At 42.1% G+C, this 17255-nt stretch overlaps 1 protein-coding gene across 3 annotated transcripts; it reads right to left on the bottom strand.

Annotated features, from left to right (window-relative positions):
- Nucleotides 1-5849: 5849 nt before the first annotated feature.
- On the bottom strand, nucleotides 5850-16780 carry LOC121299619 (homeobox protein aristaless-like 3). Of its 3 annotated transcripts, none has more exons than XM_041227454.1 (4): nucleotides 16351-16780; nucleotides 8865-9112; nucleotides 8084-8212; nucleotides 5850-7534 (listed from the first exon to the last, which is right to left on the bottom strand). In XM_041227454.1, the coding sequence occupies exons 1-4, from the start codon at nucleotides 16703-16705 to the stop codon at nucleotides 7214-7216; spliced, it is 1053 nt and encodes a 350-aa protein (XP_041083388.1). In that variant the 5' UTR covers nucleotides 16706-16780; the 3' UTR covers nucleotides 5850-7213. The 3 variants fall into 3 exon arrangements, with proteins under 3 accessions (XP_041083388.1, XP_041083389.1, XP_041083390.1); XM_041227455.1 differs by having other exon boundaries at nucleotides 8865-9109; XM_041227456.1 differs by having other exon boundaries at nucleotides 16435-16780.
- Between the last annotated feature and the right edge of the window lie 475 nt (nucleotides 16781-17255).

Below are 17255 nucleotides of genomic sequence, written 5' to 3'. Positions count from 1 at the left end.
GACAGGTCGGCTGCGTTTCATTCTTTCTGCTCCTTTATTTTTTAACGATGATGCATTCCAGCTCCTCGAAATCAAGGGGATTTTTGCAAGGAGTCATCCTTGTTGAATCTCCCTTATCAATAAGAACGATGAAGCGGATAGCTGCGTCCTCCTCCGGCTCCCCAGAGTTCAAGCAAAAAAGCGGTTCAAAGACCCTCGAGTGCCGACCGGCTCTTATCGGACAGGCCTCAGATAAAGTGGATCTCAGCATTGGCAATGATCTATTTAACCGGGCTACGGGAGGGCATCTATTTCTTCTAAGGAGAAGAAACAGAATTGACACTGCGACAGCCTCACAGAAGAGCAAATGCGTAGCCTAGCCTAGAATTCCACACCGAAAAACCGAGACGTTTCTTTTCAAATCACTGGAGCTTTAGCAAATATAATAGCACAATCACAATGTAAAAATAAACATTGGATATATATATATATATATATATATATATATATATATATATATATATATATATATGGTCCAGGAAGTTAAACAGAATATTAATCATTAAACACATAATCAGAATTATTAATTAAGAAATCCATACGTTTCTTTATTTTATTTTTTGTATACTACAGTGTGCTGTCAACGTTCTGAGCGCACTGCTATAGTTTTCTAGTTATTTGAATACCATATAGCAAAACCGGGACGATTGAACAGTGTTACTGTTTCTGTCCAGGACAAAAAAACAAGACTGAGAACCGGGACAGTCGCAGTCGGGTAACCTGCGCTAGTAATAATAATTAGAGGTTAGTTTGTGCGGCTCTCGCATCGTCCGATGTGGTATCCCTTTTTTTTTTTTTTTTTTTTTTTTTTTTTTTTGCATGACAGGCGAGAATTATAGTTTTCAAATAATAAACCGTACGGGGAGCGGAAAAAAGAAGAACCTTTTTTTTTTTTTTTTTGTCGTCGCAAAAAACAACTCTGCATGGACAATAAAACACAATAAAAGAAAAAAAAAAACTCATTTGCTGCTCAGTATATTGAATGCTAAATTAAACTGCTAGTTTTGTTTATATCCCAAACGGCGAAATGCCATAATAAAATCATTATTATTATTATTATTATTATTATTATTATGATGATGATGATTAGCAGTAGCAGTATCGTTGCTGTTGTTAGTAACAGTCATAATGGTAGCAGGACTAGCAGTCTAGTCATAATATATAATATGTATTGTTGCCTAATTATACTATGTACACTTATATTCAAATAAACCGGGAAAACACCTACACAGACCACTCTGCAAACCCACATGGCAGTGCTGTGAACACTCACACCAGAACGCGGTGCACTGGGACCCCAGCGCAGCTCCACAGATTCGTTTACAGGTGTTTTCTGGACGTGAAAGCTGTACACGGTGGTGTTATTTTGTGCTACAAGGCGTACAGCCCCTTCCCGGAGATGCGCACATGATTTTAGCTCAGAAAAGCCTCTGTGGAGGCTGGCTGGAAGCGGTGAACTATTGGAGAAAAGTGGCTTCACTTCCAAGTTATATTGCAAAGCAAATGAGTACATTTTAACAATATTATTTCAATCTGCACATAATTTAATTAACCTTTGAGCTGGCTGGAAACGTTAATATGACACAATGTTTATTCAGATTCAATTATCGACACACCATCGCTGTTTCAATGCTGCAGCTGTTTCTGAAGGGAATTAATCGAAACTCGGGGTGTGTTTTCAGCATTATCATGGGGTGCTCTCTCTCTCTCTCTCCCCCCCTCCCGAAACTTTTCTGAAGGTTTTATCTCATCCACTTAATCTGTCTGTTCAGCTGGCGCGAATGCTGCTGTCTCCGCGGGACTTTCTGGCATTCCAGGCGAGGAGTGTGGAAAGTGTTTCTGACGGGCAAGCTTCGCCTCTATTAAAAACACATGTCGGCTCCAACAAAAACACGGTGCAGCCCGGGAGACTGACAGCTAATGCGTTCCAGCGCTGTTCTCTTGCTCGGCTGTGCAGAACCGCAGAGAGCATTCGAACCCCCGGGCGCACTCTCGGTATTAAAGGTTTACAGAGGGTGGGGTGCTGAAAGCCGGGCTCTCTTGTTCTGGTCCCACCTTTTAGTCACATTACACACATTGAGCCAATAGCCCCGCAGGAAAAACCCGTCCCCAAACTCCGCGGCAGGTCATCACTTCCAGATGGGAGATTCCCACGCAACCCATTACAGACAAGGGCTTAACTTTTTAAATGTTGGTTTTATACACATGCATATGAATGTGCTGAGACCCGGGCCACCCTTACACTAGAAAGGCAGTCTTTGTTAGCGTGTGCTTGTGCGTGTGTGTGTGTGTAAATACACAACAGTGGGAATGGTCTTTGCTTGTGCGCTGCAACTTGTTTAAATAAATTCAGACTGAAACAAAATCCGCATTAGCAGCCCATAGTTTTCCAAGTGCCTTAATAATCTGGGATGTCGCGCTTTCTCCTTCCCACCAGCACAGAGCAGTTTTTTCAGCAGCTGGCTGAAAGTACTTTATGAGTTGCGGTCTCCAGGGACTGCAAACCTGAGCCACTTCACAGATCTCATTGTTTTTACTGATTCACTGTCGAGAGCTATCGTGACGCGAAAGAGTATAACGAGTGGCTGCCACTAGGGGCAGTGCAGATTTACCGGGGGAGGATGCAGCGGGCTGGGCAAGGCGCCCAGGGTCATGTCTAAATACCAAATCCTGCCTGGGTGACCCTGGCTAATCATCAAAAAACAGCTTGCCAAGAACTCGATCAGCAGTTTGGCTGCTGCCGTGCTTGTTGGTTTTACACATGTCCATTTTGAATGGTGTTCTCAGACAGTGCTTCCAGGTTCTGTGGTTCCAATATTGAGTCGTTATATTGTTTTCTGCACCCGTCTTCGATTCCAAAGGCCCCTTCTATGGTAGACTCCCTGGAGTGCCGCTCAGTACAGACCATTGCATTGCCATTGCTGTGCCGCTGTTGAAGATCATACATTCATTTGCCCTGACGCTTTACAATGCCTTACAGTTCCACCGTCAACTTTTCAGTCCCTTCGCCTGCGTGTGGAAACCTGAAGCAGCACAAAGATCAGGCAGTGACAGGCAGGTTACAAATGAACTGCTCCGTGAGTGGATAATGCCTCATCCATGACAAGCAGTCATTTCCTCCCTCTGTTCATCTCCGCTACTACAAAGACTTTGCAAACTAAGCACGCGGGAGCCCATATGTTCCATTAAACAGCGAGCACATTTTGTATGTCCAATAGTAATAAATTACCGGAGAGACGCATACAAACACATAGAACCCCCCCCCCCCCCCCCCACACACACACAAACACACACACACACACACATACACACACGCTCTTAAACAGGGGCTGAAAACTCAACGCTGGATGCAGGGGCTGGAGCTGCTGCCATCAATATTCACTGAGGCTTGCGGTTGTAAGTTAGTTTTTCATTAACACAGCTCTGCAGTGATGCATGGAGTGCTGCCCGATGCCTTTGGAACGGCAGCCAGTCACTCCCCCAGCCCTGTCGTCAGAGCCTCTGCACAGGGGAGCCGTGCACAGAGAAGAGCGCTGCCTGTGTCCTGCGCGGGGGCCAGTCGCAGGCTCCAGCTCCTCCTCTTCACTTTGTGGTTTTGCTTGAGGCTTGTCGTTGGCACTCAGATGTATCGTCTGTCCCTGGGTTTGGCATTCGCTTTGAGCACGCTATTGAGAGATTTGTCTAGGGGGGCTTCCTTGTTCTAACCTAACTAAATAATGACATGTCACTGAAAAGCTCTTTGGAAACCCAGAAGTGGTTTATCCCGGGCAAATATAATACAGATGGGAGCTACAATGTGTCCTTTAATTTCGCAGTCTGAGAAAAAAACGACAGTGCAGTACATTGGAAAGTAACCCATGGGAAATCATGGGAAAGCACAGAGAAGCACATCAACGCATGTTTGAAGACATAATTAGTCATGGTAAATGATGGTAAATGCATAGCCAGCTTCAATACGACCATGCAAATGTGCGCTGTATGACCACCCCCTGAAATGAATGAATGAACGACATCCCGGTATCTCTGTTTCTATCTTGTTTATCGGTCCAGTCACAGAGAAAGAGACTCATTTCACTGGAGTGGGAGCCAAACTCAAAGCAGCTGTGTCTGAAAAGCAGGGGAGAGAGAGAGAGAGAGAGAGAGAGAGAGAGAGAGAGAGAGAGAGAGAGAGAGGAGAAGGACTGTGATAAGATCACAGACGAGCTTTGTGCCAAAACAAGCGTTTTACCATTCGCCACCCAAAAGGTATTGTGAGTAATGCTTTAAAAAAATAACGGAAGAAATCAATTGACTTGTCACTGAGTACCAGGGGAAGGGGGCAGATCTAAGAATTACATGTCTGTCTGTCTGTCCTCCACAAGCCATGGGTATAGATATTTACCATGCTTATAATAGGCATTTACTATAGTTTACCAAGTTTATTAATGTGCTTTAGCATACCTCTCTGTGCTTCACAATGCTTCCCTGTGCTCTGCCAGGCTTACACTGTGCTTTATTACACTTCGCTGTGCTGTTAATATGGCAAACTGTTCTAAGGGCTGTGGTGGCAGTGTTATTGGTTTGCATGGATTATAAAACTATGAAGATTTTCCTATTACAGACAATAATAAAAAGGGTTTAAATTAGTGTACGCATGTAAGGGTTATTGCCTTGCTATTTCATGGAACGTAGCTGTGAAACAAAAGCGACCGAAACGATCTTCACTGATCTTCATTGATCAACACTGGTCACACTGATCATCACTGATCTTCACTGATCACACTGATCTCTCACTGATCTCACTGATCTGATCTGATCAACTGATCATCACTGTTCATCACTGATCATCACTGATCTTCACTGATCATCACTGATCATCACTGATCATCACTGATCAACACTGATCATCACTGATCATCACTGATCATCACTGATCATCACTGATCATCACTGATCATCACTGATCATCACTGCTCTTCACTGATCATCACTGATCTTCACTGATCTTCACTGATCAACACTGATCTTCACTGCTCTTCACTGGTCATCACTGATCACTCTCTCTTCTCTCTCTCTCTCTCTCTTGAAGCTGCTTGTTCAGATCTCATCCTCGATGAATTCCCACAGGCATGCTGCTGAGCGCGGCTGAATATTAAAGCACACTTGGAATCTGGTTTCTGTTACCACACAATGAGGGGCTGTCTTTGGCCCGTGGCTGCAGTCTGAGCCCTCCAATCGGTCTTGGCTTGGATGAGCTGTTCAGACTGAGGAGATGGATTTATCGAGGGAAGCCAGAGGAAGAGGCATCAGTGTGTGGACACTGATTCTGTTCATTATACAGAATTTGATATTAACGTAAATAACAGCTAACCTTTATATATTATGGTGTAGTACAATATTTTCAACTGGTTACTGATTTTGTTGGTAAAGCGTTTTTATATACAATGATATTTTGAAATATAAAATAGATGCAAAAAAAATATTTAACAGAATTAAAGGGGGGCCAGTAACACTCTTATAAAAGTTTACCATAGTAAAAGCATAGGTAAGCATTGTAAAGAAGAGAGAGGTATGGTAAAGCACATTAATAAACATGGCAAACCTGGGTAATCTATGATAAACGCAGAGTATAACCATGAGAAAAATCATGTAAAACTGCAGAAATACAGTGTAAAACTGCAGTGGTAACCTTTATAAGGGTAAGATTTTATAATCCTGAAATGGCTCAAATAGACTTGCAATGAAAATACTGTCTTGCATCCTGAAATACAAGTCAACCTCAATGCACAGGGGAGTATGTCCCTCAGATCACCAGATTAATACACTTTCTTTTCCCTGTAATGAAGAATTGAAAATGTTTATTGGTCATCATCATGAATTACACAATGTTACATGACATCAAAATGTGTGGCTAATATATTCACAATCAATATACTTTAAATAATACTTGTACTTTTATTTTATTTTTTACATACACCATAAACAGTGACAGGAAAACAAAATGCTTTAGATAAAAACACTGGCTACAGTCTGCCTGCGCGCTGATGCAAAATTCTGTAATTACATTTTTAAACAGCCTGGATTCATCACAGCCATTTAAGCTCACAAAGTGGTTACTACTGTGCCAGCCTAACATCTCCTGGCTGCAGTCTTTACAGGGTTTTCTATTACCAGTACAAATTCTACTGCCAGTGAGGAGCCCTCAAAGACTGCTGCCGGTAGGTCAACACCTTCAGGGCTGAAGAAAGAGTAATGCTTCTACTTTATTCACTTTAAGTGTAGAGAAAGTGCAACGGCTGGTTATGTTAAGATTTTGTGCAGCGGAATCAGCTGCCTCAGTGCCAGTCAGAATCCGACTGGAAATAGCATCTGCCTTCAAATTGAAGGGCACTAAGAAGGTAGCAGCACTGTTTCCTGCAATATGAGATGCGCACATGCTGCTTCTTAATTTCCAGTCAAGCTTGTTTATGAACCTGGACCGTGTAGGGTAGGAGCAAGACCATGACAAGACGGGCAGGTTTCAAGAGAGATGGAAGCTGCACATAAACTGGTCAGTCCGACAACGTTACGAATAATAGCAAAAGAAAAGCGATCAAGATGAAGGAGATCCTCTTTACCGGAAGAGGAACGGTTTAAAATTTAATTTTTTTTTTTTTTTTTTTTTTTAAACATGCCTTTGACCACCTTTGAAGGTACAATGGTCACATTTTGCATTAGTTTTAGATTATATATATATATGTTTAAGCTGCACCTGTTCTGATTTTTATAAAGCAAACTGCACATCTACTACAGAGTCAATTGTGTAAAAAAAAAAAAAAAATTGTCCGCTTGAAATGACTGCTTTTTCTGCACTCGCTGTTTCTATAACTCTCAGGTTACAGACCGCTTGCAGTGCAAAGTACCGGAGCGTCCTGTCTAAAAAATAAGGGCTATCTAAATAGCCCCAAGCCTCCTGGTCACCCCTATAAAAACGTGGGGTAGCAATGTGAATCCATTGACAGCCTGTAGAGGCTTTTCAACACAATTTAAGAGATACAGGTGTGACCTGTAATGCGGGAAGCGTCCAGCAGGTGGTGCAGGGTGATAGAGTTCTGTAGTACACCCTGCAACGAGGCATGACCTCACACTCCCCAGCCGTTGCGCTGGCAGCAGGACCTCAGCCGTGTCCGTTGTGTTAGTCCCTGGCTCCCGCTGGTCATGTGGTCCAGGACAGCAGGCTGCCTGGTTCTTTGGACTTCATGCGCAGAGCCAGGAGGCCGGCGGGCTTGTACTCGGACTCGGGGGCGGGGTCGAAGGTGTGGCCGCCCAGGCCGGCAGGAAAGCCGTGCAGCGAGTAGAGGCTGTTGATTCCCGGGTGGTGGCTGGGCGAGCCTGGGATCCCCATGAACCCCGGGGGGATGTTCCCGTGGGAATGCGAGTAGGGGGTCATGCAGGAGGACGGCATGCTGTCATGGGACAAAACACAGCTTCCCGCAGGGCTGCCGGAGCCAGTGCCCGGCCACAGGTTATTCTGGATCTGAAAGAAGAATAACACAGGATTAACACATGGGTTAGGGTTAGGGTTAGGGCTAGGGTTAGATCCGGTATTGTGCCCGGCAGTTCGGTACAGTTGGAGGGTATGCCACAGCTTCAAGCATTCAAGCGCGGGCTTGAGTCAGTGTACAGTAGAGAAGACAACTCGCTGAAACGCTTGTCTGAGCGGCACATTGATACTTTAGTTTGACTTGCTGTAAAGTGTTTTAATGCAGTGCACACGTTCAAGCTGGCCGCGAAAAAGACAGATTTATTTTTTAAATGCAGCAATAAATGTGCATGAGCAATCAGTCTGTGGCATTTTAGTGTGGAATGGCTAGTTGGCATTCATTGCAGTATTACTCAGCGCTCCATAGCCATAGTTTACTTCTGTATTCAAATCTGCTAAAACGTTAAAATAACGAATTTGTAATCCCATTGCATTTGTTCAAACTGAACTAAACTTGCAGATGGAAATTCAAAGCAGCCTGCCAGCTCCCAGGGGGCGATCTCGCTGCTCTCTGTGGAAGGACAGCGGCGATGGTCTCCCTACCTGGGGGTAGGCTTCAGAGTGCGGAAGGATGGAGATGTCGTAGGTGGCGGCAAAATGGTTCCGCACTTCTTGGATCTTCCCGTAGCGTTCCCGTTTCCTCCACTTCGCTCTCCGGTTCTGGAACCAGACCTGCACGGAAGAAAAGGGCACAGTATTGGGTTACCCCTCTACAGTATGCAGTGCTTACCCCTCCTAGCAGATCTGCAGTTTGTAATGAAGGGGCTCTCTACCCCAGGATGCTCATGAAAGTACTATAGAATGGCATCACTGGGATCAGCAGGGTAAAGCATGCTCTGAAAGAAAGCCCAGGTGTTATAAAGGTTACATCCGAGTTTCATACTGTAAACTAATGAACCCTGCAGCGGCCTCTCAATGGGGTTTGGTATTACTGGAAATGCACCTGTGGCATTGAGATTATCAGACTGGTCTGGTAGCTACTCTTATACCTCTTTCTGACTCTTCCATTGCTTCAGAAAGCCTTGATCGAAAACGATAATGAAAGCATTCGTTTTTTTTTTAGTTTTTGTTGTTTCTTCCAGTCTGCTTTGAACTGATGCATCTTTTTCTTCTGCTAATTTGATGTGGAACTCTGGCCAGATAGCTGACAGCTCCAGGTATCATACACCGCAGAGACTCGAGTCTGTGGGACGGATGTTCAGCATTTTGACTGGAGCTGGTAGGCTGTGTGGATTGACGGCAGGCTGTGCAGGTGGAGGTTTTGAGGGATCTTGTTTGCATGCATGTTAAATGCTCTGCCCCCTGCAGCATGGTCGTTACATACCTGTACGCGTGCCTCCGTGAGCTCAGTGCGCAGGGCCAGCTGCTCTCGGGCGTACACATCTGGGTAGTGAGTCTTCTGGAAAACCTTCTCCAACTCCTCCAGCTGGAAGGTGCTGAAGGTGGTGCGGTTCCGACGCTTCTTGTTCTTGCTGGACAGGTCGATGGAGTCTGAGTCCCCCGCCAGCTCCGAGGAGGCCTCCTTCAGCATGGGGAATCCAAGGGGCTTGGAGAGAGGCTTCTCTCCAGCTGCTGGGGAGCAAGAGATGAGTGAGAGATCAGTGAGTAGGGAACCACTACAAAACAGCCTGGAGCTAACGATGGAGCATTGGTGTGCAAAGCAGACCCCGGAGACAGCGGACCAAGCAAACATGAAGCAGTCGTCACTGCAAGTTTCTGTGTCTGTGCCTCTGTACAGCTTGCATACTTTTGCTGTCTGGAAGCACCTCTGTTCTCCAGCATTGGCAATGCAACTACACAACTGGAGCTCATTCTGTTGATTCCTGTGCCACAGCTACACAACCGCTGCCTGTGAATCACGAGACATTGCATTACCCCTTCCACTGGCCAGGGACTGAACCTTGAGATCCAGGAGTGCCTAGGGGAACAGCTGGTATACAGCATGTCATTCAGTTTGATTCCCCAAATCATGGGTTTTATTTGTGCCATCTGCTCAGCATTATTTACTTCTCTGCACCTATTAGCCCCCCCCCCCCCGCCCCCTTGCTTTCTCACAGAGCAGAGAGAGAGTCCCTGTGCCGTCCTGCAGAGACGCAAGCTTTAATTAGTTAATCGATCAGTTCATTATTGATCCCCCAAGGCTTTTCGTTAGGCTGCTTCAGTTAAGCAGTCATTATTCAAATCATCCCCTTGGCTTAAGAGTCTCTTGCTGCTAGCTCCCCAGGGTGTGCTTGCAGGCTTTTCGTAAAGAGTCTTCTTGTTTGCTTCTTGCTTGCAATCAGAAAGGTTTCTCAATGCATATGCACATGTGTATTTTCAGTTACCTTGGAAGGCTTTAGTGAAGTGGTTATTGCTACTAGTTATTACTGCCAGTCACATAAGAAAAGCATACAAGCTGTGGAAGATGTGAAAGCCCTGATCTGCACAATGCTTTTCTGTGTATTCTCTGCTAGTATTATTGGAAGTCGACGTGAGCTGAAGAAACATCTGCTGCAGTGCAGCGTGACTGCTATCCATCCATTCAAAGCATAAAGCGCCCTGCAAACCACGCCTCTGCCCTCATTAAAGAACAACAACTCTCTTCCAGTGTCAAAACAGGAGACCTTTAGAAAGGTAAAACACTGAACTGAGAAAGAGACTCACCTCCACACACCACGGAGGACAAAGCAAATTTTGATTAATTAAATCAAGCTCACAGTTCAAAAATACAAATATTATACAGTATTTAATATACTCGGTAAATAAAGAAACTCTCCATGAATGTGTGTTTGAAATGCGCAGCCGCACTTTTGGGATTTCTGATTACGGTTTAGTGTCGGGTGGGAATTGGGAATCTCCTGTAAAAAGCGCAGTTTTTACTTTACTCCAGCGTTCTAGAAACTTGCCAGCTATATCTTTTTGGATTTTAATCCGGTGTTTAAAAGGGGGAGCCGGGTGTAATCACACTGGTGAGGTCGGGCAGTGAAGCAGAAACAGATCGGAAAGCCAGATAGGAAATAACGCGCGATTAAACCTTCAATGCACACCCGTTCTGTGAACAGAAACTCCGTCTACCCCCTTCCTATCCGCATGACCTCGGCTTTGTTTCACCTGCATTATATCGATCACTTTCCACTTCGGGTGAAGTGATGCGGGTCTTTTCAATTATAACGAAAGCGCCGCTATACCAAACACAGATTTTAAATGTTAGAAAAGATAGGCACGATAAATGGTTGTCTTGGAATTATTATTTTTTATATGCAGGGTTATCTTTTTTTCGTGTTATTATTTTAAAATATGCTTTTAAAATGTAATCCTAGCGCGTGTTATAAATTACAAGCGGCAAGTCTAAATCACTAGGCTGTGTGCGGAGTAGAACTAGGTCTACTGTCATCTTCAATTAAATGTTGCTGTAATTATTTTAGTTCTCTGTGTTGTGGGCTGGATTTAAAACAGAGACCCACACGGCGCCATTTAGACTTGTAGTACAGTCATAACATATATATTGCAATATATTACATTACAAAAGCAATAGGCCTGTCTAAATAAAGGGCGGTTACGCAGTAATTAGGGTTAGAACAGATCTATATTATATATATATATATATATATATATATATATATATATATATATATTATATATATATATATATATTATATGATGAAAAAATATATTATTAAATATACAGTTCAGGCTACGCATTACCAAACCATGAATCTAGAAATATCTTCCTAGAACTTTAAACACATGAATCTAGAGATATTATTTTCTAGAACTGTAAACACATGGATCTGGAGATTATTTTTTTTCTAGAACTTTAAACACATGAATCTGGAGATATTTTGTTTAGAACTTTAAGCACATTCTCTGGAGCTGCGTCATTAAGAGACACAGTTGGAGAACCAAGCTCCTTGTTGCTGTATTATTCCTTTTTATTTTTTTTAATTTTTTTTTTTTTTTGGGGGGGGGGGGGGGGGGGGGGGGATGGGGGGGGGGGGAATCCAAACAGAACCAAGTGTTTTTGGACCGTTATTTCACTCCATAGCTTTCCCATACGCCGCGTCTCCCGCTGCAGCGGCCTGAAATAGCACAGTCTTTCGAGGCCTTTACTTGGGAATTAAATCCTAGACAAACTAGCAGGGCTAGGTTATTAAAATCCACATCAGAGCAAAGTACGGCATTGATGGGGGTAGCCTCGTAACGCCTCAAAAACGAAACACGCACTGTGGTCAGTCACTCGGCGTGTCTCAGTATTGGAACGGAAAAGCTCGATTTGACTTATCGACCCTCATATTATAGAGAAAATATGATTCGGCGATAGGACCAGGTTTTACCAACGTTAGCAGGATTTTGTTACCCAAAACTACGAAAAAAAAAAGATGTGAATGGACATTTTGCAATGGAGCAAAAGGGGAAGAACGATTGCTTTTTGAACATCGCTTTCAGAACAGACATGCTGAAAAACAGCTTACAGCTATTGCATGACAATTCTAATAATAATAATAATAATAATAATAATAATAATAATAAAACCTTTAAACGAACGGGAGGTTGTCAAACGTGTTTAGACTACAAATGACCATGTCAAGTTCGGCCCTGGAGTGTAACTGCGCAGTAATTGTGAAGTAAGAAGTCAGACTCATAAACAGACCTTTGACCTTTTCCATTTCACATCAAAACTAATTGTAGCCACGGTGTCTGAGCGCGGATACACACGGGTGACATTTATATCGCTGCTCCCGGATTCCAGCCAGCATTACCGAGCCGTTTGATCCTGTGTCAGTGACACAGGAAACAGTTCCCTCAAAGCCGGCTGAAACATCCATACTGTCAAACATGCGTACCCCTCAAGAGTCTGTTTTTCATTTTGCAAATGTAACGCGATAATTAGCCTGTCTTCATTTACAACCCCATAGAAACTCCTGAACACTTTCCCCATTAAAGCTTTTGAATAGCGATCGCCTGCATGCTTGCACTTTTAAAAGGGTCCCGTAGTAACGGTATAACTGAGGGTTATACTAGTGAGCGCGTGTTAAAGCATAGGCAAGCATTGTAAAGAACAGCGATGCATGGTAAAGCATATTAATAAACAATGCAAGCCAGGCTACGGTAAATACATTGTGTAACCACGGGAAAGCATGGGGGAACACTGCAAGAAATACCGTGCAAAAATACAATATCATTCATAACGCAAAACCCCCTTTTATTCGAGTCCCTTGACACATCCGTTCTAGTCCGATAATATGGAGTGGCATATAGTCTGTTTATAGTGTTTGCATCGAAAATACATCAAAAATCAATAACTGATAATGCATAAATATTGCACATGCTTTAATATATTACATAATGTGAATTTAATAATAATAATAATAATAATAATAATAATAATAATGCTTACACAACAAGTATTTATTCTATTCCAATTGTAAAACACAAGAACAAGCAGCTGATTTGACTATGTAATGAGTTAAAATATATATTGTCATTTTAAATTGGTAAATAAAACCACGGCGCTGTGCTGCAGCACATAATGTCAGTAGAGTTTGCAAGACGCTTGAATCGGTGCGCACCGTGAAACAGGTGTGCCTGAGGCATTGCTATTGGAATAACAGAGATAAGAGAAACCGTGCAATGATCCGTTCCCTGTGCCGTGTGGGTCCGCTTTTCATTGGCAGTTTTATACACCTTAGTCGCTGTCTCAGCCCTTTTAAAGACAGCGGCTTTGCTGAGATATTAAATTATGTACATAGTCATATTATGAGGTTATTTTATAGTGCCTTTAAAAATATGTTTAAAAGGCAGGTCTCCAAAAAACAAACAAACAAAAAAAAAACTAATAATACCCTCCCTGCGCAAAACAATGATGCGATCTGATACCGTCCTGTTTAAATTACTAGGGACAGTATAGCACCACTAACGCATCCGCTTCAGATCATTTTAATAATTAGTGAAAGCCCCACACCGATACATTACACTTAGACAGTCAAAGTGCAGTTAATATAATATCTAACTGTGTTTTCATTATTCCTGTAACCTGCTGCTTGGCTGCCTGTAAGCGCCTCAATATACAGCATTGCGATTGTTCCAGAGTTTTGATCAAAATGATGCGAATAATTCTGTGAATGCGAGTTTTGTTTGTCAAGTCGCCTGAACTCCTAATTCAGTTTGCTGTTTAAAGGTTCTTATATGAAAATAAAATAAGTAGCAAACCTAAAATATTGAAAATATAATCTTCTTCTTCTTCTTCAAACATTGAAAATCATATTTTTTGAAGAGAGCCCTATACCACGCCCAGACTTTACACGGTAAAATAAATAAATAAATTAATAATAATAATAATAATAATAATAATAATAATAATAATAATAATAATAATAATAATAATAAAAAGCGACTCATTGCAAGGAACACTGAATGCGCTTTGTAAGGGTCACACGACTGTTTTAATAGTGGACTGTTCTAAGCGCGTTCATTTATTAAAATCCGATTTTCTGTTCTTGATATTTTCTATTGCATTACAAACACGGTGTTGTCTTAAACCAGAGGAGCACATTAAGGTCGTCTAACATTCAGACTTTAGAAAGGTGTGGGGCTATAAACTGAAGGAACCAAGTTTAAAAATAAAACGCAGTTACACATATCAGGGGCTGGGTGTGTGTTAGAATTGAATTTTAATACCACATCGCACTCCATTTAAAATGTGTTTCTTCTTCTGAAAATTGTTTGTAAAATAAAGTTGTAAAAAGTCTCGAATAAGGAATAGCTTTGTGTTAAATTACAGAGGTATATATCTTTTGTAAGTACTCCTGGAGCAAGGCACAGGGTAAAGCATTCCGCGTTACGCAATCCTTACTTGTAGAATATAATTCGTGATTTGTATTAATATGCTACCCGTTGTGTATTCAAATATGTTGTGCTCTGGATAACCCTGCACAATGTATTTTAAACTAAAAATACGATTATATTTTAAAATCGGCATACGTAAGCAATACGGTATGGATAAAAAGCGAAATACAGATACAGCATATTTGTAAAACACATGAAGACCAATCGGGGAGATTTAAAATCCTGTAATAAAAAATGAACCACATTATCTTTTACTTTTCCACATTTAAAAAAAAAAATGAATGCAACATTTTCTGCCTATTATATATTAAGCTAACTCTTCCATAGGAAGGGACAAGAATGCTTCTCTTCAACATCACTGTATTCGGTATAGGCGCTCCGTTGAATTGTTCAGCGAATCGAGTACATTGAGAACTGGCTATATCTTAAAATTCAAGTTTAGTTTATGAGTTACAGGACAATGGCTTAATGAGGATGTAGACGTGTCTTGTGTCTAAATGCACACTTTCGTGAAATGCTTTCCCTACTAATCTTGGCAGGAGCGGGGAAGCCTGCTCTAAATAACGAAAGTGTATTTATAATTGAATACGTGCAAGTCAATATATAATTTAAAACACAGATTATATTAAAACAATGCTGTGGTTATAGGTTCCAAGGGGGTCTCGGAGAAATTAAAAACGCGCACTGGGTATCTGACGATTCGGGTTTCCCTTGTATAATTACAATATAAACCCGACAGTTGGACTCTGCACTGTTAAAAAGCTCCTAGAACATTCAGTCTCCAAATTCCTCAAGCCAGTACAAGAACGTCACGTGTTCCCTGTACGAATAACAACCACATAGTGGAATTCAATTAAAGAATTGTGAGGGTGTGGAACCAACTCCCCGGTAATGTTGTTGAAGCTGACACCCTGGGATCCTTCAAGAAGCTGCTTGATGAGATTCTGGGATCAATAAGCTACTAACAACCAAACGAGCAGGATGGGCCGAATGGCCTCCTCTCGTTTGTAAACTTTCCTATGTTCTTATACAAAGGGAGGATAAGCCGTTTTCAGATATTATGTTTTGAAGTCGCAGATAACAAATACTGAAGAGCGGCACATTTAGAAATACTTTTAAAAACTTTTAACGTCTGTACAAAACAAAACAAACAAAAAAAAAATCTGCAAAATGTACTTCAATGCAATATTTTCAGGGACTTAATGTTTTTACAATGGCCATTTTATATTCAGAATGGTGATATGATAATACTAACAGATCTGCTCATAATAACGAATTGATATATTACGAACAACAATTTATCTGTGGTGTTCTGCTTTAAAAGAAAACACACACACGTGTATATATACACACCTATATATATATATATATATATATATATATATATATATATATATATATATATATAATATATATGGATATATATATATATCTATATATAGAGACAGTATCTCTGCCTGGAGAAAGGTGAGGAAAGTGAGGCTGCTTTTCCTATCAGAGTAACATCATGCCTTTCACATTGCAGTGCCTGCGCGCTCACTATACACCTCTCCGTTGTCCTGGAGAGCAACATATTCAGGAAAGCTACAAAAAAATTAGAAAGTAGCGGGCCTCTAACGCTGTAGAGTCTATAAGAACATGCATTCTCATTTATAACAGGCTAATGCACGGTTTTATGACGTTAGAAATGAACGCAAAATTAGGGGAGAATTAATTGAACGGGACGTATAACGTATCACAACGCGTGCGCTAAAACAAATCCGAAATTTAACCTCTAAGGTTTAGCTTGTGGAAAACTATTTTTAAATATAAGTTTAACGTCACCCTCTCCCTTTCTCTCAACTAAAGCCAATTCAATGTGTATAGCCTAATCGTTATATAGGAGATACGGATTCTGGCACAAAAAATATCCCATATCCGTTATGATAAAAGCAAACCTGTATAAATGCATTTCTCCTTGTGTTTAAGAATAAACCCGCGCTCACCTTCCGGGCTGCTCTCGTAAAAGGTCGGCTTTCCGCTAACTGCTAGACTCTTTTGGCCTTGGCTCATACTTTCCAAATATTTACTCTGTATTTTCACTGGTGAATCCCGTGGATCTGGAGCTGCGGGCGCGCTGTGCGCAAATTCACCGGTGCTGTCTGGAAACCTCCCGATCCGGCCGGGGCTGTAAAAGTCGCCCCGGAGGCTGAGACGGTGCTGGTGGTGGTGGTGAGGATGCTGAGGGTTCTGAAGTTCATCACTTGCTTGGTAAGACCCAGAGTTGTGATCCAAACCCGGGGAAGCTTCGGGTGTCGTCCTGCTGGGAGAACAGAAGGGTAAACAGCGTTCTGCCTCCATGGCCTGGTACGGTTCACAGTTATTCAATTCTGGGGTCTTATTTGGAGTGAAAAGTTTTTTTGTGATTTTTTTCCCCTCTCTCTCTCTCTCTCTCTCTCTCTCTCTCTCTCTCTCTCTCTCTCTCTCTCTCTCCCTCTCTCTCTCTCTCTCCTCTTCTGGTGGGTGGGGTTTAGAAGATCAGCAACAAAGATCTAGGGAGGGGACCCAGGCTGCATTCTGACTTAATCCACTAAAAATCCAATCACGTGTGCTTTAACTGTTTCACTCCAGCGTGTTTCAGTTACTTAAACAAACAGATTATAACGAGGAAAAAAAGAAAAATTCTGTGCGCGAAAACAAGGACCCCCGGGCATCTCCTTAAACAGGAGCACGTGATTGAAATCCACGTCCTTAAAATATAAACACCAGCATTAACAGAGTAAACAAGAAGAAAGCACCCGTGGCCTGCAAACAGATAACAGACTCTTACAGTGGAACGTGCGTCTTGTTGATCTGTCCTCCAAGCCCCAGAACATTAACAAGGTCCTGGACATCCCTAACTGTGACTGCC

Source organism: Polyodon spathula, chromosome 25, assembly GCF_017654505.1.
Source record: "Polyodon spathula isolate WHYD16114869_AA chromosome 25, ASM1765450v1, whole genome shotgun sequence".
Lineage (NCBI taxonomy): Eukaryota > Metazoa > Chordata > Actinopteri > Acipenseriformes > Polyodontidae > Polyodon > Polyodon spathula.
This window is presented reverse-complemented; position numbering and strand designations above follow the sequence as displayed.

Excerpts from the sequence above, each read along its gene's own strand:
- LOC121299619 (XM_041227454.1), bottom strand. The coding sequence starts at position 16,705 with ATGGAGGCAGAACGCTGTTTACCCTTCTGTTCTCCCAGCAGGACGACA. Across the intron at positions 9,113-16,350 it reads TTACGAGAGCAGCCCGGAAG|CAGCTGGAGAGAAGCCTCTC; the intron begins GTGAGCGCGGGT and ends CTTGCTCCCCAG. Across the intron at positions 8,213-8,864 it reads TCACGGAGGCACGCGTACAG|GTCTGGTTCCAGAACCGGAG; the intron begins GTATGTAACGAC and ends TCTTCCGTGCAG.